General features: G+C 42.9%; 1 protein-coding gene across 5 annotated transcripts in view; it reads right to left on the reverse strand.

The window, feature by feature from the left end:
* The window catches only part of SEMA5B (semaphorin 5B), a 358202-nt gene that overhangs the window by 41203 nt on the left and 290588 nt on the right, over positions 1 to 26411 (reverse strand). For all 5 annotated transcript variants that reach the window (XM_060278773.1, XM_035128943.2, XM_035128952.2 and 2 more), the window contains one exon: positions 10120 to 10237. In XM_060278773.1, the coding sequence (XP_060134756.1) occupies positions 10120 to 10237 (118 nt within the window). The remainder of the gene's footprint in view (positions 1 to 10119; positions 10238 to 26411) is intronic.

Here is a 26411-nt window from a genome sequence, read left to right on the forward strand (position 1 = left end):
GAAAATAAGACACTATCTTATATTTATTTTTCCTCAAGAAGACACACTATGGCTTATTTTCAGGGAATGTCTTATTTTTATTACGTGTCCAGCCTCGCCTCTTCCTTGGCGCCCTCCAGAACTGCACCTATCACTATATCTTATTTTGGGGGTATGGCTTATATTGCGCAAATGTTTAGAAATCCTGTTACGACTTATTTTATGGGTATGTCTTATTTTCTGGGAAAGCGTAGGAAGCCTTGCCAATTTCACCACTATCATTTGCTTGCGCGCGCGCGCACACACACACACACACACACACACAAAGTGCTGTGGCATGCACCTGTGGTGGTGTATGAACATGACCTTTTGAAGAAACAAAGTGCTATTTGTCTTGGAAGGCTATTTGGGCAAGGAAGGTGACCCAGCTGCTTCCTTGAGGCAGACAGCAACCAATGAGCCTGTCACCACAAACAAGAGAAGGAGATCCATGCATGGAAGCAGGATTTTGCCTGTATATCATTTAGCAAACTTGGCCCTCCAGATGTTTTGGGACTACAACTCCCATCATCCCAAGCTCACAGGACCAGTTGTCAGGGATGATGGGAGTTGTAATCCCAAAACATCTGGGGGGCCGAGTTTGCCTATGCCTGATTTATTGGATCAAGAACCGTCAAATGTAAATTAGGGGCACATAAATCTCAAACACCAAAGTGGTGCTCCGGAGTCATTGATATATGAGCACATATGTGAGAAAGCCACTCAAAATATTACAGCAGGGGGCTTTGTAGGATACTATTTATTGGCACTATTAGAAGTACTTGAACCAATCCTGTCATGCGACCAGGTAGACAAAGCTATAGCACAACTCCAATCAACTTATTTGTGACAAGGCAAATAAGTTACTTGTGCACATTATTATATATTTACACCATGTTTTCAATTTTTCCTAAATTCAGCAATCTGTTTTAGCAAGGAGAGAAGAGACAGAGGGCTGGAATTCATGGAATAGGGTGGATTGTGGGACAGAAGAGAACACAGGAGTCAGACCACCAGGTCCATCAAGCTGGGTATTGTCTACTCCCAACTAGCAGTAGCTGTTCGGGGCTTCAGGCAAAGTTTGCTCCCAGCCCTTCCTGGAGATGCTGAGCATTGAACCTGGGACCTTCCGCTTGCTAAGCAGATAATCAGTCACTTAGCTATGGCTATTCGAATCTCGATTGCGCTCACATGTTTTTCCCATCTGCAAAGAGTTTACTTGCATTCTCAAAAGTCTAGCTCTGATCATTCAGCCTCCTAAGCATTCTCCACTTATGTGAACAGGGAACTGTGCTCATGCACAAGATCTGCACCAATGAGTGTAAAGCGAATCCGGATCAGGAAAATGAAAGCTTTTATAAAGATACCAAGCTACTTTGAAATATTTTTGGCTTTATTTGCTTTAAGATTTAACCAGACAGAGGGCCTTCTCGGTAGTGGCACCCGCCCTGTGGAACGCCCTCCCAGCAGATGTCAAGGCAATAAGTAACTATTCTACTTTCAGAAGACAACTGAAGGCGGCCCTGTTTAGGGAAGTTTTTTATGTTTGATGCGGTACTGTTTTTAATACTCGGTTGGAAGCCGCCCAGAGTGGCTGGGGAAACCCAGTCAGATGGGTGGGGTATAAATAATATATTATTATTATTATTATTATTATTTAAGATAAGAAGCGGGGCACGGATAAAGATGTAACTCTAAGTCCATGTGTGTTCGCTTTAATTAAAATAAATCAAAAAAACTTCTTAGCTTTTTTTTTTAGACAAGATGCTTGTGGGGTTTTTTGGGGGGTTTTTTAAAGGAAGTTTTGCTTTATGCCGGATGCTGCTCGGAACAGAGTGTTGCAGCCTGCACAGAACCTCTGATCCAGCAGAGCTGTTCTCATGTACTTTGCTCAGAAATCAAGGACATAATTTGGTGTAGTGCTTTAATTAAGAAGCACAGAAAGGAAAAATAAAAATACCAGGGAATGTGAGAAACAATTATTGGATTGTAGCTGGCATAGAGAAAGCAACCACATTTTAATTAAACAAACATGGAAAATTTCAAAACAAATCAATTTTACATGCGAAAACCCTATTTATTTATTACCCACCACCACCACCACCGCCTTGAACAACATATGGATTATAATTCCACCCTTTGGGTTGTAGCAATTTCTTTAGAATAAATTGTTTAGGATTCTGATTAAGAAAATATGCACTGATCTAGTCAGAAAGCAGCCCTCCTTAGTGGCTCCTCTGTAGTTCATGCATTGCCAACCAGGGTTTTTTTAAAAAAAGAGTTGGGGAGAGATTTAAACACCATCTTTAATAGAATTAATTTCTGAAGCCTTGATCCAAGTAATAGAATCCTCCATTAATCACAGCCAGCTATGTCTTATATGAAGAATAAGAGCCAATTCCTGCATGCCACTCAAAGCATAAATTCCTAATGGATCTCAGAAGACTGCCTCACAGAGAAAGGTTCTAAAACAAGAATAACAATTTATTTTTTAAAAAAAAACATTAAAGACAGTATCACTTCAGAGATATGGTGCTTTCGCTAGAAAAGCTATTTGAAAAGGTGACACACCCCTTGCTCTGCAAGTTCAACGCTTCTTGTCCAAAACCTTCGTATTGCTGCTCCCATGGTTACAACAAGCCTCCCATATACATTCCTATATTTTCAGCCAACATCACTACCGCCAGCTTTATCCTGGACTCCCAAGAGTGTCCTCTTATGACTTCCCTCCCTTAGTGTCTAATTGGAAGTAGCAGCAAAAGGGCCCTATAAAAAGAATTTATGAGGCTGCACTAATACACACATTTTCCCCTACAGGCAGAAATATTGCTTTGCTTTATCCTATTTCTCTTCACAAAATGGTAGGGGAAAATGAAAAATGAGTCAAGGAAATATACTCTTCTTTTCCGGAGAGGGGAGGAAACCCCCTGTGTGCACCTCATTTTTCAGATTTGTGGTGAAAAGGAAACAGCTAAAACTTTATTTTCTCCATGGAATTAAGGAGGCTTAATCTCACATGGTCCATAAAAGAAGAAGCCCAAAGCCTGCCCCTGATTGCTTCCAGAATACAGTGGCAGGGTGGGGGGAGATAACCCAATATAAGAATTGGGGTGATAAAGTTACTTCTGGATATCCTAAAGCATGGGTGTCACCTTCCAGGTGTCAATGGGCTCCATGATATGAAAAACTTCATTTTGTGTGCCGGCAGGGTTAGGGGGTGGACTGGAGCAAAAGCTAGTTGAATAATGAACTACTAGCAAGAAATGCAAGCTACTAAGAATATTAACACATCTGTTCCTCTTATTTTCTCCCCTCACTCAACCCTGCTGGGGAGGTGGATAGGAGGATGACTATACTACATCCTGCCATTATCCTCCTGTATCCATGTTACCTTAGAGCAGCAGGTAGTAGACTTTGACAGAGTGCATCTGTATAATTAAAAAAAAACCAGCAGCAGCAGCAACTCTATAAGCCTCCTCAAGTGTAACATTAAGACACAACAGACAGGCTATTTTTCCTGGCAGTTAGTGCATGCCTTCAACCTAATGGCAAGCAGCTCATAGGAGGAGAGTGGGCTCACTGCCACAGCAGATTACAGAAATGTAAATGTCTTGCAGAAGGATTAGGTTACACCATTGAGCTTCCCACTGATTCTTGGCCCAAGTGATGGAGCATGGTGCTTCCCTTTACTGCATGGAGGAGATGGGGCTAGCATAGCTTGCCACTCTTCATTCTTGCCCAGTGTAGATAAGACATGGCAGGTCAAAGTAAATGTATAACATGTAGCTTGGCCCTGGAAGAAGGGGTAGAAGGGCAAGAGAAAACTATTCTTTTGTATCAGCCTGAAGCTCCTAGGAAGGCCTTTCTAACACCTGGAGAACCACTGACCTAAAGTTAGCGGCTGCTAACTTTTGATACCACAACCAAGAGTGAAAACTCACGTAGATGTTGTGAGTTTTCTGATGGTGACACAGCGTCCCATCTCACTTCTTTTGCAGAGGACCTAAGTGGATGACCAGAGAAGGCTCTCAAGGCACAGTACACAGAGAGACTGCTGAAGCTGAATTGGTGTAGCCCTGCGGACTGCCACAACGGAGACCACCTGGGAGCCCCACATATGCTGCTCTGAGTTCTTCGGAGAAAGAGGAGGGAAGAAGTGTAATAAATGAGACATCATTACCCAAGCTGAAAGCCTAAAGTGCATTGGAGTCACAGGCGTCTTGCAGGGGAAGGCCGTACCGGAGAGCACATGCTACACCCAGCAGCCCTTTGCTTCCCTTTACACAACAGTCAGGCCGGCCATGTGCCCTGCATACACCTCCAAGTTACAACCATAACAAACTTGAGCAGCTGCATTACCACCCGGACTTCCCCTTCCTTTGACCACAGTCTTCCTTACAGCAGCATTAAGTAATTCGCCACCTGCTGATGGTTAAAGCGATAGCCACATACGGTGCACATCAGCACTGTTCAATTAAGTCATAATGTGCTTTGAAGTGATCCATGAAGACTGCCAGTTGGTGTGTTAATGGCTGCTAAAGGTGTCTTTACGGCTGCTGCCCAGGATGTGCAATGTAAAGGGGGAAGCGGGGGAGCTGGATTAAGATGGCCCTAATTGGAATGAATGCTATGGCCTATATTTCTGCATCGCGCACACACACAACTATGACTGCTGTAGGGCCTTTAATAACCGACCATCCCATCACCCCCGCTGCTCTACAAGTATGTCATCAGGTTCCCCACTCCTCCTCTGCACTTTTAAGAGGTAAGAAAAAGATAGCACTAGTGACATGTTTGATGCACAAGCTTGTAAGAGATGTGCACTACTGTTTCTCTTCATCATTATCATCATCATCATCAATTTTATTTATACCCCACCCTCCCCGGTCAAAACTGTGCTCAGAGTGGCTAACATCAAATATATAACAAATTAACATAAAATCAGGCAATCAATTAAAATACATTCTAAAATCAAATCAGAATCAAAGTGAAATCCAATCAGATGGCAACCCGCAAATTAGGGTTGGGGACCTTAAATGCTCACCGGCCTGTTTGTACTGATCTTATATGAGCCTGTGAGAAAAGTTGGGGGCCACTTTCATGCAAATTCTTATAAGGAGAGAGGGGGAGTCAGACTGGACCCCGACCAAAGGCCTGGCGGAACAGCTCCATCTTCCAGGCCCTGCGGAAAGATGTCAGATCCTGCAGGGCCCTGGTCTCTTGTGGGAGAGCATTCCACCAGGTCAAGGCCACGGCCAAAAAGGCCTTGGCTCTGTTCGAGGCCAGTCTTAATCTCCTTGAGGTCCAGGACCTCCAAGATGTTCTTATTTGCAGACCGTAAGGTCCTCTGTGCAGCATACCAGGAGAGGCGGTCCCGTAGGTACGAGGGTCCTAGGCCGTATATGCAACTTACATTAGAAAGCCACTCATGATTATACACCTGGCTCATACATTGCCTTTGCGGCACAAGCTTTCTCTTGATCCAGTCCCACACACTTTGATAACCTATCAAAATAGTCAGTGTCATACAAAAGAAGACAACAACAGCACCATGACTGGTAGACTGTGAGGCCCATGTCTAGGGCCCTGCACTCTTTGGGGTGTCCCAGAGTCACTGGCAGATGACAGTGTGGTGGGAAACTGGAGTATTGTTAGCTCTTGGGTGGTTATTCTGAGTCTGCCAGTCACTGCAATTTTCCTTTTTCTTCCTTTGAGCAAACCAACAACATTCAGTTGGGCATGCACTCAGGGAAGCACTGGCAGAGCTTCCAGTGCACCAAACATCTTCTTTTCCCACACTGTAGTGAAATGAAGGGGATGTGTTGTTCTGGGGGTGTTGGGAGTGGCTCAAACTGCAGCACTTCACTGAGCAGAACATAAAGTTGAATGTTTTGTTTTGTTTTTTAATACAAGGATCCCTGCTCTTCCTTGCTACAGCCTTGTGAAGTAGGAAAGGAACAGAGTGAGCAAAGTAGCAGGGGAGGAGAAGGAAGCAGGTGGAGTGGCAGTGTGGGAAAGCAGGGTCAGAATAGTGGCCAGGGTGGCACAGCAGAGCTCCTGAACAAAGAAGCCACGTGGCAAGAGTAAGCTATGGAACTCTCTCCTACAGGAGGCAGTGATGGCCCAATAAGTTAATCCATAGCTACTAGGGATGATGCTTTTGCCTCCATGGTCAGAGGCAGTATGATTCTGAATACCAGTTGCTGGAAACCATGGGAGGGAGGGGAGACTGCTCTTGTGCTCAGGTCCTGCTTGTGGGTTTGGCCACTGTATTCTTTTTGTGTTTTTTAAGGCACTTTTTATGTTCTTATGAGTACAATGACATGGCTGCTACCCTTCACACCAGCACAGCTGACCTCTGGCACCAGATGGTAGCCATGGTATTGGAGGAAAACACAAAATCACAACCACCCATCATTTCCCCACATCAGGGAGGTGTGAAAACAGACTGTAGGGAAGGGTTGCGCATTTAGAGAAGAGAAACGTATGAACTAAGCTATAATCATTCACTGCCTGATGTGGCAAGAGCACAATTTCTTGAGCCAGTGATGCTGCAGTTAACTTTTTTCAGCATGCATCTCTAGGATTCCTCTCTCCAAGATAGGATGCACAATAACAACTAAACTTCTAAATTGTCTGCATATTAAACATAAACCTTCCCATCCCTGGTGTCATTTCTAAAACTCAAAGGAGTCATGAGGGGCCATTTTCAGCAGTTTTCAAAGACCTTGAAACAATGATAGTGAGAGGAGCTGAAAGGCTCCCCACTTGGCCAGGCCAGACATTTTCCAAGCAGAGGATTAACACTTCACACACCTATCAACAGGCAGAGGCATTAAGCTGAAGGAGATAACAGCATGTGCAGTCAAGAAGCACTATATCCCAAGAACAGCACAGGAAGGTTATAAACAGGCAATCCCTTAAAACCAGCTTTGGTAGGGTGGGGGAAAGAAAACGTAAGCTTGCCAAGTAGAGGATGGATTGAAGGAATGACTAATGCTCTCTAGGGGAAAAAATGAGCTTGGGAACCAAGAATGATAAGAAGAATAAACATCCTAGCATTGCAACTTAAAATCTAACTGGCATGATGCAGATATAACCCTCTGCAACCTTAGCTATATACTGCCTCAGCATGCTAAGCTGCATCACGGCAGAAAGTAACATTATTAAAAGGGGGGATGCATTTGTTCAAGGTACAAACCATGCAAACACATTTCGTCACAATGGCTTTGCCATCTCAACACTTCATCTAAATTTCAAATTACTAAGCCACAGATATGGTGCCCTCTAGATCAGGGGTCAGCAAATTTTTTCAGCAGGGGGCCGGTCCACTGTCCCTCAGACCTTATGGGGGGCCGGACTATATTTTGAAAAAAAAAAGTATGAACGAATTCCTATGCCCCACAAATAACCCAGAGATGCATTTTAAATAAAAGGACACATTCTACTCATGTAAAAACATGCTGATTCCCGAACCGTCCACGGGCCGGATTTAGAAGGCAATTGGGCCTCATCCGGCCCCCGGGCCTTAGTTTGGGGACCCTGCTCTAGATGTTTTGGACTACACCTGCCATCAGCCCCAGCCAGCTTGGCTAATGATGATAAAGGATGGGAGTTGAACACATCTGAAAGACACCACTTTGGCTACCCTTGAGCAAGACTGCCATGCAAAAATTGCTACCATTGCATAAACAGCAGTTGCAGATACATTTAAAGCAGAGTACACTTTCCCCCCAAAATCATGGGAACTGCAGTTCACCCCTCACAGAGCTACAATTCCCAGCACCCATAACAAACCAAAGTGATGGGATTCTTTGGGGGAAATAATGTACTTTAAATGTACAGGGTGTGTGCAGCCACAATCCATTTTCATACCTTTAGCCTTACACCAACTGCAGTTCCCAGAAGAGAGGGAGCATGATATATGGATGAGTGGTTTAGAAAGAAATCATACAAACCATAGTAATATGATTTTGTTGCCCCCTCCCACACCATCTATATACTGTATATAAAAATGTAGGCATTGCATGCACAGAGGTCACAGCCTTTCTCCGTAACCACTGAACTGTAATATAACAAATTTGGCCACAACGTTCCATGCCCATCAGTGAGGGATCTGGCTTAAAAGTTTTTCAAAAAAAAGCAAACCTTTCATACCTAAAATAATGATTAAACACCAAAAAAAGTGGCGCCCAAATTAGATGTCACCAGCAGAAGCTCTGAAGACTCCAGCAGCATCCAATAGAAAGGCTGCTGCCTCGAAAGCCGCGACACCAGATGGCATCACAAAATTCCACAGCAACCAACTGAAAACAGGCCTTTTGCAGCAACAAGGCTCAACCAGCTGAAAACAGGCCTTTTGCAGCAACAAGGCCCAACCAACTAAAAACAGGCCTTTTGCAGCAATAAGGTCCAACATTGCCAAGTAGAGATAGGGGCCTGCCTGGGGGGGGGCTGCATAGGGGGCAGGGATAGGCAATGGGTCAGAACAGGGTGGGGAGGAGACACAGGGATGAAACCTGCCCTCTCCACAGTATCTCGCCTCAGGTTTGCATACTAGGCTGAGTGGATTTAGGGGCCTGCCTGGGGGGAGGATGTGGGGGGGCAGAATAGGCCGCAGCATAGCATCAACTGAATATGGGCCTTTTACAGGGCCGTGCCTTTGGGTAGAATAAATGTTATTTCACATAACACACGTGGGTAGGGGAGTCAGGGTTGGGACAGGGCAAAATGTTACAGAACACGCACATTGGGGGAATGATTGTGTGCAAAATGAACGGGTCACAGGGATAACCCGGGAGGGGGGTTGGACGGAGTAGAGGAGGGAAATCACAGGGGTAAGTGGGGGGGTTAGGGGGAGGAGAAGGGAGAAATCACAGGGATAAGCTGGGGTGAGGGGGAGAGGGGGCATAATAGGTCATGGATCAGGACAGAAGTTGGGGGATTCACAGGGATGAGGGAGGGGGATGAGGGGGAAATCACAGGGATAAGCTGGGGGGTGAGGGGAGGAGTGGGGGAATCACAGGGATACGTCATGGATCGGCACAGGGTAGGGGAAATCACAAAAATAACCCACAGCAACGCGTGGCAGGGCCAGCTAGTGGCATATATATTTGTACCTGGGAAACATGCATATCAGCAGGGGCATAGCCAGGATCAAAATTAGGGGGGCAAGGGGCGGGGCCAAGGCACGGGGGAGGGGCCACAGTGGGGCAAGGAAATCCATGTCGTTCAGGGGTGAGGGGGTGCCAGGAACAGCCCGAAATCGGGCTGCTCCGACCCCCTCCTCCCCCTCCGCGATCGGCAGGGGCGAGGGGGCACCAGGATCAGCCCGAAATCAGGCTGTTCCGACCCCCTCCTCCCCCTCCACGATCGGCAGGGGCGAGGGGGCGCCAGGATCAGCCCGAAATTGGGCTGTTCCGATCCCCTCCTCCCCCTCCGTGATCGCCGGGGCGGGTGGAGGGAAAGTTGGCTTTCCCTCCACCCGCCCCACAGCTAGCCAGGGAGAAGGGAGACGTCCCTTCTAGCCGGCTGGCTGTGGGGCGGGTGGAGGGAAAGCCAGCCAAACGCTTTGCGCAGCTCTGGGGCTTTCCCTCCACCCGCCCCACAGCCAGCCAGGGAGAAGGGTGACGGCAGCGGGCAGTGGGGCAGGCTGGCCAGCGGCCCTGCTTCTAAGGGGGGCAACTGCCCCCTCCTGCCCCCCTGCCTATGCCCATGCATATCAGACAGGCGACAGAGCTTCCCTCCATACCTGTGTCATCAAATCTCTTGAAAGTGTGCCCTTGGAACACATTGAGACATCAGCTGCCTGACCCGCACATTTACAAACTTCACTGCTGCAGTGTGGGAAACAACTTCATAGATTTATTTATTCTTACGTTTATATTTCACCTTTCTTCTATCATGGAACTCCAGGAAGCCTCCCAACCTGTAGGTCTCCCAGCCTGGCACTGATCTGATTCAAACCAGTTTAGCTTCCACAAGGCAGTGGTCTCATGTGCCGTCAGCACATCCTGCGGTGTGCAGCAACTGTTCAAATTTATCAACCCCAAATAGCATTTGTCATACATCTATCCATTACTGGTTTAACCTTCCACTTACAGGACACTCGGTAATATTCTGACTCCACAGGCTCATATTGGAGCTGTCCTCAATGGTTGTGCAACGCTTCTGCTTCCTATCCCAGCCGCAGTATGGGTCCCTTGCTCCCAGGCACTCACTGTGTATGGGAAGAGAAAAAAGATAAGCGACATTTCACAGATGGAAACTTTAAAAATCAGTTACTCAAGTACAGAGCTTCTGTGCGACAGCTGTCAACTCTGCAAGGAAGGTTCATGATGAAAAAATAACAAGGTGATGACAACTCTCTCTCCCCAAGAAAATATCACTCACACAAATCAAGGATTAAAAGCCCATTTACTCTCTTCCAAGGCCCGGTAGATGACAAATAATTGCTTTGCAAATATAGTCAAAGAACACTTGTCCTTGCAAATAATGATGCATTCGTCCATTCTCTTACAAAGAGCCTTCTGTGACAATGTTTTCTGAAACAACTTGTAGGGGCTAGACAAGCAGAAAGAGCAAGTGGGCCAATATTAAAGGTTATTAGCTTTGGCGTTTAAAACAAGAACAACAATTTCAGCACTTTTATTCATGATCTCATGCCGCCAACCTGAAACAGACACGGTTAGTGTTACTCAGAAGTCTTTTTTGGTGGTGCTCAACAATGGATGTATTCATTTTTATGTTCATATAGTCTTGCGTATGCAGTCCCATTCTGTGATTCATTAAAGGAAAATAACTGTTAATACTTTCAAAATACAGTGAGGGTCAAAGATCAAACTCAAAATTATTTAGGAAAGTGATGTCAGCAACCTTTCTACTCTGGAAGTATCACTTCTGACAGTGAGTAACGGAGCACACATGCTGCTAAACGCAACTTGCTATATGACGTAGCTTCAGGAAATTCAGAATTCACATTTAGCATCACTTGCGAATATACCCTTGTCCAGTCGGTGGTTCGAATCCCCGCGACAGGGTGAGGTCCCATTCCTCGGTCCCAGCTCCTGCCCACCTAGCAGTTTGAAAGCACTCCAAAAAGTGAAAGTAGAAAAATAGGTACCGCTCTGGCGGGAAGGTAAACGGCATTTCCATGTGCTGCTCTGGTTCGCCAGAAGCAGCTTAGTTATGCTGGCCACATGACCCGGAAGCTGTCTGCGGACAAACGGCGGCTCCCTCTGCCTATAGAGAGAGATGAATGCCGCAACCCCAGAGTCGTTTGCGACTGGACTTAACGGTCAGGGGTCCTTTACCTTTAGTTTAGCCTTTCCTTTAGGTCATTATACGTTTTCACTTACAAAACCAAAAGTGGCTAAACCACGCCATATGAAAATAGAAACAGTACTACACTTTTAAATTATCATATGAAAAGTTGTGTGGCTTTCCTTATTTAGACTTCCTGTGAATAGGCAAGGAAGGGACTTAGCTCATACATTCAGAGAACAAAGAGTCACAGTCTAGCTTTATCTTCTGGTTGTTTATCTGTAGTTCTCCCTGTGGCAGTTTGTTTGCACAAAGCCTGCCCTACCATTAGGCAGGGTGAGATGGCTGTCTCAGGCAGTGGACTCTGGGAATAATAGCTTTGAAGGACAGGGCTACAAGGGTCCCACAGGATTCTGTCCCTTTGGATTCTGTCCATTGTCAGTGTTTACGTAAGATTTTGGCTGACTTCTGTTCAAAGAATGCTCACCTGGGGTGGGGAATGCCCTTGGCCTCAGGCAGCAAAATGTCTTGGGCCAGCCCTGTATTCTCCTGCCCCTCCCCAAATGCTAAGGGCAGCTTGTTCTGAGAGAGAGAGAGAAAGAGGCATCCAACTATAGACAAAAGGATGTCCTTCCCTATGGATATGACTTTGATCCCTTCCAGCTTTCTCTGTTTATTGGAACGATGCCTCCAGTTTTGAACAGGCAGAGCTAGCCTGCTTTTCACATAGTAGGGTGTAACCTGTAGCCAAAGTGAGAAACAAATGCAAATGGACAGTTGAAAGGGTCTGTAACTATGGTTTTTTTTGGCTGATCCTTTGCAATCATGCAATCAGCTGCTTCAGTCCTTTCCCAAAGCCTTAGCAAAGTCAATTAAGCCCGTGGCATTAAACCAAGGTGAGGGCGGGGGCACATCCAATTCAGGCAAAAGAAGGGAAATGAGATTTATTCCAAGCCAAGACATCAGTATGATAAGTGAAACACCCACCCCTCCCCAAAATCAAATGAAATGAAGTATTCACATCCAGAAATCTTTGAAATCCCATTAGTTGGTAATCAGCTACAAATGAAAAAGCGTGTCCCTTAAGCATAGCTGAACGAAGTCGGATGCAGTACCAGCCTATACTGATTCCAAAGCAATTTGCCCCAGAGCAAACATTAGATTCCTTTCTGCTGCCAGGTGTAGGAATGGTTTTTATTATTATTTACTAGTCTCCAATTTGCTCTTCCTCCGCAGAAGGACGCCTGCCTTGTGATTTAGGCATGGGCACACGATAGCAGCATCTCTCTTGGCTGTTTTAAATAAAAGATTTCAGGTGAGATGCAATAATGCTCTATTATGCTTCCCTAGAAGGGAAACTTTTAAAACAAAAACACAACTATCGGAAGAGGTGAAGAGAAATGGTAATTCTGGTGCAGCTCATACCAAACAAAACATGCCAAGAGCTAAGTCATGGTGTAGGAACACAACCACTGGGGTTGCTGGCACAAGGGTACTACAGGGAGAATTGTGCCGTGGGTTTTGGGTTTTTTTTAAAAAAAATCTGGCTGGAGAACAATACGTTACTGCTCTAATCCACTGAGTGGAGCTGCCTCCCCCCAATTGTTGGTGGGCGCAAAAATAAATAAATAAACAAATAAATGACAGCAGCTATTCAGAAAAGGAAATGGGGGAAGGGTTTTGTGAAGTTGTTGAGTAGACAGATGGAGGAAAGGGAGGGGGGAGCAGTTGAGACATATGACCTTGGAGCTCAAGGTAGCCTGAACATTCCAGGGCAGAATTAAATGGTTCCTAGAGATGAGAAGAATGACGATCAGTGGAGGGGGGCGGAGAGAATTCCACACCAAATCCCCACTTTGACCTTCAAGATTCTGAAACCAAACTCATTTGGAATGCCTCCCATTTAAAAAGTGGAGTTGAGGGCAAGATGAGCATGAGATATATTGGATGCATACTAAGTTATTTCCATGCAGTCCATTTTTCAAACTATTATATATTTGTTTGCAGAATTTTACATCTACTACGTTTTAATGGTTGTTGTTTTTTTAAAAAAAATAACCATTTGGGAGCAACTAAGAGACAGGAAAAGGGATAACAACACATTTAACTACTGAAGCACCCCAACGCAAAATCAAATGATTCACAAACGTATTCTTTTTTGCTTCCATTTTCCCCAACAAGATGTATTAAGGTAGGGGAGAATAGCATAATGGGGAAAGCTGGGGCTCTCTGGCTGTTGTTGGACTACAACTCTCATCATCTGTGACCACTGAGCAGGCTGGCTGGGGCTGATGTGAGCTGGAGCCCAATGATACATGGAAAGCTACAGGTCCCCCCACCGTTGTTTTATAGAGTCAGTAGTTGTGTATTTACAAAGGCACAAGTCTGGAGTATGGAAGAACAGATGGACCATCATGGCTGAGTGGTTAGGCTCAAACGTGTCACAAATGGAAAGTGGCAAGGACCAACATGAAAGGCATTCTATTTGTGCTGAATGTACTGGGCTTCATATTCATGGCCATCAGCATGCACAGTGCAGAAAAAGTAGGGTGGGCAGAGGAAGAGAGGGAATGACAAACAACAGTAGTCCCAGCTGAAATGGCACAATAGTTCAGAAATAAATTAATGACATTTAATTTACTAATTTCCACATGAAGAAAAATATTCTTTACAAAAGCATACTCAGGTGTTGTTAGACTTCATCATTCCTGACCACTGGGGCCATGCTAGCTGGGGCAAATGGGAGTCTAACTACATCTGGAGTGCCACAGATTCCCCAACCCCTGGTGAGAAGATGCATATGCGGTTAAGCATCACAGCAAACACCAACTTATTGCACAGGAGAAAATGCCTCTTCTAAGATAGGATTTTCCCTTTACAAAATTTATCCAGTTATAAATTCAAAATGTTTTAGTATCTGGGGACTAATTAATAGCAGACACCTTTTTAAGTCCAGTGAAGTGTTTCGAATCAATTCCTCTAACTGGTTAAGCAACCCAACTTTGCAGCCTAACTCAAGGCAGACTAAAATAATTACATCTAAATCTTTGCATTATCTAAAATTAGATCATCCCAATTCAGCATTCAAGACACAGCAAGCCAACATATCAATCCATGACTCCAGGGGCATCTCAATAACCTGGCAACAACCACATTCATGCAAGCTGTGTGCTAATCATCTTAATTTTGGACTCATAAAAGATTCAGTTTAGGTTTCAGCCTTCCAGCTCAATGATCCATCTCTTTCCAAAATGGCCCTTGATGCTGATCAGGTTCCGTACTCCTTAAACAAAAGTTTCCAGGAATGAAGGCAAGATGGGGTGATTATAATTATTCATTACACTAATGTAATCTAAGGTATTTGTTTATTTTACAACAAAACACAAGCTGCATGGATTTTTATAAATCGTTTATATTTTGCCTACACTGCATCATTGTCAGCATTCCACAGGCTGCAATGTATTCTGCTCAGTACAATAGCTGCAGCAGGAACACAAGGAAGAGAGTTTAACACTCTCCGCTGCCTCCCATCATGATCCCATGGTCTTGAAAATTGCCCAGCTGAAGCAGCTATTTGCAGAGAGGAGGCTTCCCTCCAGATAAAAATGGCAATGGAGCACAATTTTCATTAGGAGGGGAAAGGGTTAAACTCGCCCTTCTTCACCTCTCAGGGTCCTGCTGCTGTTAAATACCCCCTGCCCATGGCTATTTCATTTGTAAGCAAAGCTTCAACTTAATCATATTCACCAAATTAGTGTCACATCTAGTTTGACCCTTAGTTTTCCACATTTAAACAACTTTGACAAGGAGAAATATTCAACTGTGCAATCCCCCTCTTGAAGTAAGAAACTGGTACACTCTGCCAAAAGCTGAACTACATGACTGTGCTGCTTGTGTATCTTGGCATTAAAAAGAATACTTTAATTGCAATTTCTCCCCTGTCTCTGATCTCTTTCAATCCACCTTCCTCTCATTTATGATTTCTGTATGCATAGCCCCACTAGATGTTAATACCTGAGGCCAGAAATTGATTATAAAATGCAGCATTAACCAGCACTGTTGCCATAAAAATCTACTGCAAACTTCAGAACAGGTTAAGCACATACTAGATGTAATATAAGTTCCATTTTGAAGACATATTTCTCAGTTGCAGTAACACTGGAGTAACAGGGCAAAAGCCAAGATCTAAAGGTGTTTGGGATAACTTTCCATGGAAGGTTTTCTAAGGGTATACCGTAGCACAGGGGTCAGCAACCTAAGGCCCATGGGCTGGAAGCGGCCTGCGGAGGTAGTTTGACTGGCCCACAAGCCGCTCCCGGACCAAGCTGCCCACTCATGCACTGGAAATTGCGTCTGTGCAGATGCAGACACCGAAAATCGTGGTCATGCATGTGATCCAGACCAGGCAAGATAAACCTTGCTGAGGTAGTAGCTGGACACCATTAAAGAACTGTTTAGGTCTCAGGGTCACATGGAATAAAATACTTTCTAACTCCAAGAGAAGTTCACTGCTGGAATGCTGCCTTGGCAAGTTATAGGAGACTGGGATCTGTTGGGGATTTTCAGGTATTAGTACAGTCACCAAGACGACCCACTGGAGGCATTTTCAACATTCAATACACTTTCTATGAAACTCTCCTTTGGTGGAGATGATCACTGTGGCACTTGCATACAATTCAGCAAATATTCAAAGTAATAAAGGCAACTGTTCAATTGAATGTTCCCTTCTCAAGGCCCTACTAACCTCTGTGGATCCTCCCATTATCTGTACCAGGGGCTTCCTATGGAATTAAAACAGCCTAAGCTAAATCTTGGTCTGAGTTTCATCCAAGCCTATGTAACTGTAGGCAAGTCAAGGGCAGAGTGAAAGTGGGATTTTCCAGTCACATGGGCTGTGGGGTAGTGCTTACTGAGAATAAGCAAAGGGACTCTTCTGGATGCGGGAGCTTTTTTTTAGTTTGGGTGGGCAAGGTCATTTCTTGTCCCACCCAAGAGCATCCAGGAGCCCTAAAAATGTTATCTTTGAGACTTCAACCAATGTTCTTCTAGTGTCAAAGACTGCACAAAAGAACAGATGGAACTTCGTGTGTGTGTGTGTGTGTGAGTGAGAGAGAGAGAGAGAGAGATTGAGATTTCATTACAGAGAACTAAGAAGCAAGTTTGGTCTAGCAGATGAGCAAACTGACAGTCTGGACTTTTCCAACTGTGAGGGGTGTGAAGATGAATTTTTGATGTAAGCAATCTGAACTTTGCCACATACTTTGGGCTTCTGCAAATGGAGGATGTTCCTACCGGTATTTGTTCAACTGTTCATTTTGGTAAAGGCTGTTCTCCAACTGGAGCGCTTGCAGGCCAGTATTTCTCAATTGTTGGTGTTTATACTACAATTTTTTAAGATTTGCCTTGTGAGAGTTTAACCCTCTTTTGTTGACAACCAGCAATACACTTTAAATTTTTAAGTCAAAATAGAGTAGTTCCTTTGGAAGAAAATAATCAGGCATCCGAACAACATGGCCAGTCCAATGAATTTGATGTTGAAGAATCATTGCTTTGATCCTGGTGAACGTTGCTTCTTCCAGTACACTGGCATTAGTTTGCCTGTCTTCCCATGTGGTATGTAATTATTTTTTCCAGAGACACCATTGATGGAATATTTCGAGGAGCTGGAGATGGCGTTTAAAAGTGGCCCATGTTTCACAAGCATACAGTAAGGTTGGTAGTCCAATAGTTTTGTAAACAAGCATTTTGGTTTCCATGTGAAGGTCCTGGTCCTCAAACACTCTGCACTTCAATCAGAAGAAAGTTGCACTCGCAGAGCTCAGGCGATGCTGGATTTCAGCATCAATGTCAGCCCTTGTGGAAAGATAACTGCTCAGGCAGGAGAAGTGATCAATGTAGAAACAATTCAAACCTGGATCCTGGCAGAGAATAATTCTATAGAAAGAACTTTTATTTGATGTGCGACACTAAAAACAGTTCCCTTTCAAGATCAATTTGAAAAGGGTACCGCATTTTTCGCTCCATAAGACACACCTGGCCATAAGACGCACTTAGTTTTTAGAGGAGGAAAACAAGAAAGAAAGAAAATTCTGAATCAATGCCGCTGTCGGCGGCGGCAGTGGAGGGAGAAGCAGCCTGATTTTGGGCTGCTTGTCCCTCCTCCGCCCCTCAGCCACTGTTGGCGGAGGAGGAGCCTGATTTTGGCCTGCTCGCCCCTCCCCCGCTTGAGGGATCCTGCTGCCGTCCACTGCCTTCACTCCATAAGACGCACAGACATTTTCCCTTCATTTCTAGGAGGGAAAAAATTTTATGGGGTGAAAAATACGGTGATACGGTAATTCTGTGGAGAACCCAATATGGAGAAGGCAATTTGGCGTGGATAAGGCCAGTGGAATTGAGAAGACCAAGACCAATTCCAAGGGAAGGGGGTAGATTTAGTTTTGAGGGTGGGAATAAAAAGGGAAAGTAAGATTTTGAAAATTAATTTTGAATATTTTTGGGTAAAAGGGTAGAGAATATCGGTTAATAAGGGTAAAGAGAAGTACGAAGGGTAATTAGTTAAAAAGAAGTTATAAACTGGAAGAAAGAATGTAATTTTAGATTTAGAAACTGCAATAATTAGTGAATAACAAGGAACTCAAGAAGGGGGAATGAGGAAGTCCGAAAATGTTTAGACTAGAAATTGAAAAATATGATTATGTCTTTTTTATTATTGTGGGTTTTTTCCTTTTATTTTTTTCTTCACTCTTTTATATAAAATGAATAAGAATCACTTATAAACAGAATATGAAATGGGAGTTAAGATGTAATTTTATGATGTTTAGCTAAGATTTGGAAATGTTATGAGTTAACTAAAATAGGATGGCAAGAAGGGGAAGTGAATAATTATGAAGAAATAAGATGTGATGATATTGTTTTGTATTGTTGTATCTTTTTCTTTTTTCGCTTAATTTTTTTCTTTTCCTTTTTCTCTTTATGTAAAATCCAATAAAAATTATTCAAAAAGGGGGGGGGGAGAAGACCAAGACCAATTGGGAAAATGATAACAATTCAGAAAGGACTTAAAACAGCAGAATCCAAAGAGACATGTGACTGCAGCATTCATTGTGTGAGTATATCCCACAGTTTGTGTGTATGAATGAAAGGATTGTCAGCCTAGGTAGGATAATTCACAATACATTTGGTTGTGTTTAGGGCGACGATGCTAGGGGTTATTCCAGGAGCTATTAGCTGTGGTATATTCATTGGGAATCCAAGAAAACGCCACCCTGAACACATTTTAACAGATGGGATTTTTTCTGACAGGAAATTAACGTCAATAGGCTCTCACTTCTACGTTCATTGCTTTGCAATAAATGTCTTATCTGATGCCTAATAGAATACACCCCAAATACTCCATTTATAAACAATTCAATTCATCTCTCTAATACAAGAGTTATTTTGCCTCTCACACCTTATTCTTAGCCACAGAAGACATTTGTATGAAAATAGGATCTAGACTCCTTAGGAGTTTCCCTGCCATCTGCCGCTATGACTCTATTTTCACTCTTTGTTTTAATTTGTGAAGTCACGGGTGCAGATGAAAGCAGAAGGTACGGTTTGAGATAAGTGTGGGAATAAGCACACAGAACAAAAGTGACAACCTTAGTGAAATTAATGCAGCAAAAGACTTCTTGATCACAGGGCTATGCTGTGCAATTTCCAAGGGTATATCCAGATGGCTCTCATTTTGGAAACTGAAAATTGCTTCAGAGTTCCCAACCCTGGCATACAGGATACACTGGCCCATGCTCTTCCATCCTGGTCCACACAGTTTCTTTGTGGCCACTGCAGAACCAATGAAAACTGTGAAGTCGGAAGAATCAATTCATTAAACCTATAACAATGATGCTCTGTGGGGAGGAAATGTGCTTTTCCGCGGCACAGTTCTCATAATCTTGGCCATGTCCTACAGAGGTGAGTTAGGATCATCGAAAGTTCCCACATGGAGCAGCCTTAAGCATGAAAACTGGTATTTGATCAGAGTATTTGGGCATCCTGAGAAACTCAAGTACTATAAAAAGTAGTCCCATGGACTGTGAGAAGATCAAACCTATCCATTCTTAAGGAAATCAGCCCTGAGTGCTCACTGGAAGGACAGATCCTGAAGCTGAGGCTCCAATACTTTGGCCACCTCATGAGCAGAGAAGACTCCCTGGAAAATACCCTGATGTTGGGAAAGATTGAGGGCACAAGGAGAAGGGGACGACAGAGGATGAGATGGTTGGACAGTGTTCTGGAAGCTACCAACATGAGTCTGACCAAACTGCGGGAGGCAGTGGAAGACAGAAGTGCCTGGCGTGCTCTGGTGCATGGGGTCACAAAGAGTCAGACATGACTAAACAACAACAACAAAATAAAAATGAAATTATTTCAAAACCTCGGCATCACAGAGGAAAACAGGTGGTCAGTTTTAGATGAAAGTTTGGAAATCAGAGCATCTGGGCAAAAGTTTAAGAGCAAAATAACGTAACTGCTTTAAATATAAATAAATAAAGTGTGCTTAACACTACCTATTGAATTGTGAAGGAAAAGCAGCCAGATTGGGGCCTGATCCACACCACAGATCCAAATTAGTTTCCCACTAACACACCCTAACACACCCTTCCTCCGTCAAGGGACCCACAACAGCTGGTGGCAGAGGACATTTGGTGGGAAACTGGCAAAGGCCTCTCATTTGGATCAAAGCCACACAGTTGATTTTCCATTAAAGTACCAGTGGCAGCATTAAGGGCAGCTTTTTAAAAGTGTGATTGATTTAATGGCCCTTAGTTGCTAATGGGTGACAAGTTAGTGCTCTTTCACATCTACCTTCTTCCGTGTTTCATTGCTCACACTGTCAAACTCTCCATGTCGTTTCTTCCTTGCAGTCTCCTTCCTCCTTCTAAGTCCTGCTCCCCATTCACCAATTCCAAAGCTTTTTAAAATCAAAACCATGGGATTGTGCAAATGTCAGTAATTTGCATTAGTTTAGTGGGCACAGAATCTAGCTTTTATTGATGCATAACTGGGCTATGGGTTCAGCATGCTATAGCAGTGTTTATATCAGTCCACCTTATGAAAGAAGAAAAGCTGTGAGTAGAATCCAGGTTTGTAGAATTCATTCACAAAGCAGCTTGGCAACTGCCAAAGCAATTTTTACAAGCAATGGAGAAGAATTATTAGATCCTTGCCCAGTAGCTGTGAGTGTGAGATTGTGCTTGGCAGTCTTGGAACTACTCGACAAGATTAGCTTATTGTCCCATTAACATCAACCTGCAAAGGGGGTTGAGCTAAACAAATAATCATATTAGTTTCCAGCCAACCAAATCCTAATTACTGACAGCCTCAATAACCAACATGCAGGATACAGAGCATCTGTCATGCCCCAAAGCAGATGGCGCTAAAAGAGCAGAATATGAATTCAAGAATGCTCAAGGGTTACGAAAACAAATAAATAAAAATAAAAGCCAAATCCTACAATTTCAATTTTCTAAGCAAAAAAAAAGAAACAACCCCAAAACATAACATAAACTGTAGAGACAAACTGGTGATCTGTAAAAATCCATTATCATCCCCACTGAAAAGACAAGTGAAGCAGAACTGAGCTACTTTATCCAGACACCAGTCAAGTGGAAACAAATTCATTTTCCTGCTAAACAACACAACACATTCATGGCTGCCGTCTAGTACCAATATTCACTTCTGCTTAACGGCAACTGATTCTATTTAAACAACAGAACTAGTAATGTAATAACTCACCACCATATTAAACCATAAGAACCCAAGTATGGGGCGGGGGACGGGGGACGGACGACAGTTCTCTATTTGAAGGGCTGCCTGGTCCAAGTGGAGTTTAAAGATAAAAGACTCCTAAGAAGGAAGACTCAGGGCCCTTGAAGTTGCCCATCTACAGCAGGTAGACTGAGCAGTCACACTATTTCACATTATGGTGAATTTAACTTTCATTTAAAAGGCTCCTGGAGTGCTTTCTAGGTGGAATGTTATATCATTTATATTGCATTTTTATTTAAACTATAGCAATTCTTTCTAAATTGGCACCTATGCATATTGATTTTACAAATTTGTGCCCTTTTCTTGGTAATGCCTTGGCTTTTTGGGGGTGATGCACAAGCAACCAACCTAATGACAACCATACTGAGTCATAAGCACATCCCGTCAGCTGGCGTAGTCTGTCTTCCCTGAGGTCAGATGCCTCCAGGCTTCTCTGTGATAAGAAACCAAGGGACTTGCTTGCAAGTCCACCAATGGCAATGCATAGTTGACACTGGTAGGTTTTGAGTTCTTCAGAGCATCAGCATATTAGATGACGAGAGCAGAAATACAAATGTCCCTTGCCATAATATTTTTTGCTTCCTAGCATCTTCTTAGTTAGAAGCCATTGTGTTCTAAAGATTTACCAGGCCTCTTACATCCTTAGAACTGGTTGGTTGTTTCCCACCGCTGCTTTGCGGGGGGCGGGGAGAAGCAAAACATAATTCCAAGTACTTTTTTTTTAACAAGCTTTGCTTTTCAAATTTTGAAAATCCACATTCTTGTAAAAGTCTATACATAGATCATATGGCTGAAGTAAATGAGAAATGGCTGTTTGCATTTCACATAATGTAAGAATTAGAGGTTCATTTTGATAACACACTCATCCTGTACAGAAACAAACAAATACAAACAGCTGCAAGGCCAACTTAGTAACAACAGATGAGTGAGTTAATTGCAAGCTTGGGAAAAGAAAGAACAAGAAAGCAGTGATAATCCTTGAAACCTCTGTAGCTATTTTGCTGTAAAAGCTCCATTAATTTAAACAAGCCTTCAACAGTGATTGACTCAGCTACTAAGAAGTTACAAAAATTCCAAATCTGCTTAGACATTTTAAAAAGAATCAGGATGCACACAAGGTACAGGGGAAAGTAGGGTTATGTGTTGCTGATTGGAAGAGATTAATTCTTTATTTATAGTTTTTATATGCTGCCCAAAAGCAGTGTTCTCTGGAAAGCTTACACATTAAACATTAAAATACAATGACAATTAACTCTTCAAAACGCAATAAAAATCAACATAAATTTTAAACAGCAGCAGGTAAAAAAGTGTAAGAGTGGAGAACTGATGCAGGAAGGTACTGTGCCCTAATAATAATAACAATTTAAAACTTTGCAAATTAATAGAGCTCCCAATTTATATATGAATGTCAATCATCACAGAAAATTGTGCACTATTAATTTGATATTCTTTTCTTCTTCTTTTTAGTATATTAACCTCTGCAACACATTTATAATTTCAGAACATAAAACTCACAATTTATATTGCCCTTGTGTATGGGTGTGCTCACATGAGTACTAATGTATGAATGCATTTATTGCTAAGTTGCCTCCCTTATACTGGTGGGCACACAATACATTTTGAATACTGTACATAAATTAAACCCTTACATAAAACCTCTGAAACTAAACACAACTTTCCAGGCCATTGGAAAGCTGACAGCAACAGCGAAATAAGACTCATGGCTTCCCTGGGCCATTTCCCTTCATTTCTCCATTCACACCAGTGATTCCAACTTGCCTTTAACCGGTTAAACCCTCGTTACGTAGCATGTTCTGTATCTTTGTAATTGATGGCAGCTTCTCAGATTATGGCCTCAAACAATATACACAGCAAATTATTCCATTTCTTATTCCCTGACACACCTTTCCATCATTCCTAGTGACAATGAGTTCTTTATAGAGTAATTTACTTTTTAAAAGGAACAAAATAAAATAAACACTACTTTTGCTCGAATATGAAGATGAATGCTACCCCGAGGAAATTCTGATTAAATCTAGATTTACGTCTGCATCGGTAAAGAGAGAGTTATTAAAAATATATGAATAAGCACCGCTTCATAAACATTGTTTTTTAAAAAAATGCAACAACCTGAACTCCTGTTGCCTTGCCAAGAAAAAGCAACCTCTAATAAAAACAGAAATACAGTGGGCCTCTGACAACCAGCAACAAGGGCAGTCATCCAAGTGGAAACTCAGATGCCATAAAAACAGTAATGAAAGAGATAGAGCATTTTTCCATAGTAGGGAATAAGTCAATCTGGGTGTTGAAGCACAATCCCATTCCTAACCATCATCCCAGGGAGAGGAGCAGCGATTAGGAGTTTTAACTAGAGGGCTGGGAAAAGAACCTAGGCCTGCCCAACTTCAACTATCCAAGAAAAGGAGGTCTCCCTGTTCAAATGTGTGAACCACAACTGTCACCAACACCACAACTGTCTGGTGCCAATTTAGTATGGCCTTGGAAGGAGAAATGGAAGTGAAATTATTACAGTTTCTCTCAGGGCAGTTCAGATTGTTGGTCTGGTGAAAATCAATGAATTTATTTTTACTTACACCCTATCTTCTCATGATACAGTCTACAAAATGGTGGCAGCGGCAATTGTTTCTAATTTGAAACAATTGCTAATTGGCAGATAGAACCAGAGAATTGTACAGTTGGAAGGGATCGTGAGGGGTCATCAAGTACAACCCCCTGCAATGTAGGAATCTCAACTAGAACATACATGACAGCTGGATATCCAACCTCTGCTTGAAAACCTCCAAGGAAGGAGAGTCCACCACCTTCCAAGAGAGACCGTTCCACTGCAAAGCAGCTCTTACTGTCAGAAAAGTTTTTCCTGATGTTTAGTTGGAATCTCCTTTCTTGTAACTTGAAGCCATTGGTTTGGGTCCTACCTTGCGGAACAGGAGAAAACAAGCTTGTTCCACCTTTCATGTGACAGCTCTTCATCCAGGCTAAACGAATTCACATGTTTAAACTACAATTTTGCATATCAAGCATGAGCTTTAAGCTTACACATTATCAACTCCCTCTTTCCTGGCACAGCTGCAAGGTGCTCAGAAAGTTCCACTTTGTTTTGATTAAGCACAGTTTAGCATTACAGCCGAAACCTAAAACAATCCAGCTTCAAAAACCACAATTTAGAAAAAAAAATAAGACTAACCAAGAGTCTTCCTACATTCAGATATACCTTTAAGCTACATTTAGTTTTAAAAAATGGAAGCAATGGAAGCAATACCTTCCAAACTCCTCTTTGCAGTGGTACCAAACGAGCATGGGGTGGTACAGGTAGTACAGAGCAGGACAGCCAGATCAAGTCCTCTGCTTCCTGGGACCTGTCCAGGGTTCTGAAGGCCTCAACTCTGACCACCTATTTAAAGTTCTCAGTCCCTCTGCTTGCTGGTTCCAATGCTCTCCCACTCTCTCAGCTCCAGGCCGCTTGTCAGGATTTCTCAGTCTAAAGGTGAAGGAGCATCTGTGTGGCTGAATAGTCACAACCAGTGCCCCCGCCCCCCGGGAGTACTCAAGAGTAGGCTACTCAGTACTGACACCTTTCCCCAATTGTTAAAAATGTGGCACTTACTGTAATAATTTCATGATGACCAGCACATTTTTCTCTTTATTAAAGCACTGGTCACAACCAAAATATAATTTGCACTATCATCTCCTGTAAACAGCATTTTACAAGCCTGGAGGGCATTTGGTCAGAAGCCAAGGTATAAATCTTTTTTTAACTAATGTAGTATGTTCCTCTTGGAATTTGCTTTAAAAAACCTTTATCTTTTATTTATTTATTTTTAAAAAGATACAACCTATAAAAACGGATGAAAAGAGATGCCCTCACCTCCCAAATGTATGTATATGTCACCTTGTAAAATGGAGAAGCTCACTAAAACTAAGGAGGAAGATCTTCCACTACATATTTTCCATAAATACAGAAGCTTGGAGTAAATGGCATGAGACTTGTGGAGGGGACAGAGTCTTGCTGCCAACATATAAGGTTACAGCTCAAATCAACTGCTTGGGGCAGCTGCCATTACCCTAAAGTACTGCCCCTGGGACAGGTACCTTCAAAAGAGAGTACCTATTTCAAATATTTTGTTCTTGCAAGTTGTTATAATGTTTGTTTTAAAATGTAGAACATGTTGGAGTAAATTACAGATACCATCCTGAAGCCACAGCAATCATATGTTACTAGTGCAGCCAAAGGACCAAAGGAATCAATTGTTTGTTGTATTAGGAAAGAGACTAATGGGGAAAGTATCTATACAACTCAGGCTGAGAAGAACAAAATGGCTTTTAGGGATGGTTCTAGCTGAACAATGGATTGCAATTGTTAAGTATTAAGCTATGCTTTCAGAAACAACCATGGATGAGAAGTTTCCAGATTCTGTGTTAGTAGCCTCTCCTTCTTCCATTTTGAGAGAAGAATGATATGTAACATACTTCCTCCTGCTATTCTTGCACCTGGTTTTTCTTTAACAGTATTTGATCAAGCAGCGATCTGCTCCTGAACTGTGGCCACAAACCATCCATCACAAACAGGATGCAGTTCACTAATGAGTATACACATTTAACTTTGTGTTTGCAAACACATATTTTTTCCACATTCGTAATTTACATTCATACACTCGAAACATATTGGCTGACACACCTAAAAATATACTTCGGAAGAGTTCCTTACAGAAGAAAATGCTATAGCTCTACCTTCTCTTAAGATAGCCTAATGGGATTCAGGCAGAAATTGGCAGATGGGGAAACACATGTTTCTAGCTTACCTGTGATGTCCTGTAAGACTCACCAGAAAGAAGGACTGGTTTAGGCCCTAGCTGCTGTGGGGTGTGTGGCATAATGCAACATTAGAGAGGGTACAGGCATTATTGCTTTGCCACCACTCCTAGCCAACCTCACTCACCACAGGAAGTCAGCAATGTCCTGCTGTTCCTGATTGGTGAGATAACATAATATTGATCTCTCTCTCTCTCTCTCTCTCTCTCTCTCTCTCTCTCACACACACACACACACACACACACAGTCTCATGCCCACATGGACATCTAGATGTTGTTGTTGTTGTTGTTTTCACCAGGAGAGACTAAAATATTGAAGGGGTGGAACTGCCTGATTCCTCACAAAACATGTGGAGAATCTTTATTTTTTTGCCTTATATCTCAAGATCTAAAAATATGAGAAACATACTTTTTTAAAAAGAAAAAGAAGCAGGAAATATGGTGGTTATGGTTCATCTTGGACATACCAAAGAAGGCTGTTGCAGGTG

The sequence above is a fragment of the Zootoca vivipara genome, chromosome 1 (assembly GCF_963506605.1).
Source record: "Zootoca vivipara chromosome 1, rZooViv1.1, whole genome shotgun sequence".
NCBI lineage: Eukaryota > Metazoa > Chordata > Lepidosauria > Squamata > Lacertidae > Zootoca > Zootoca vivipara.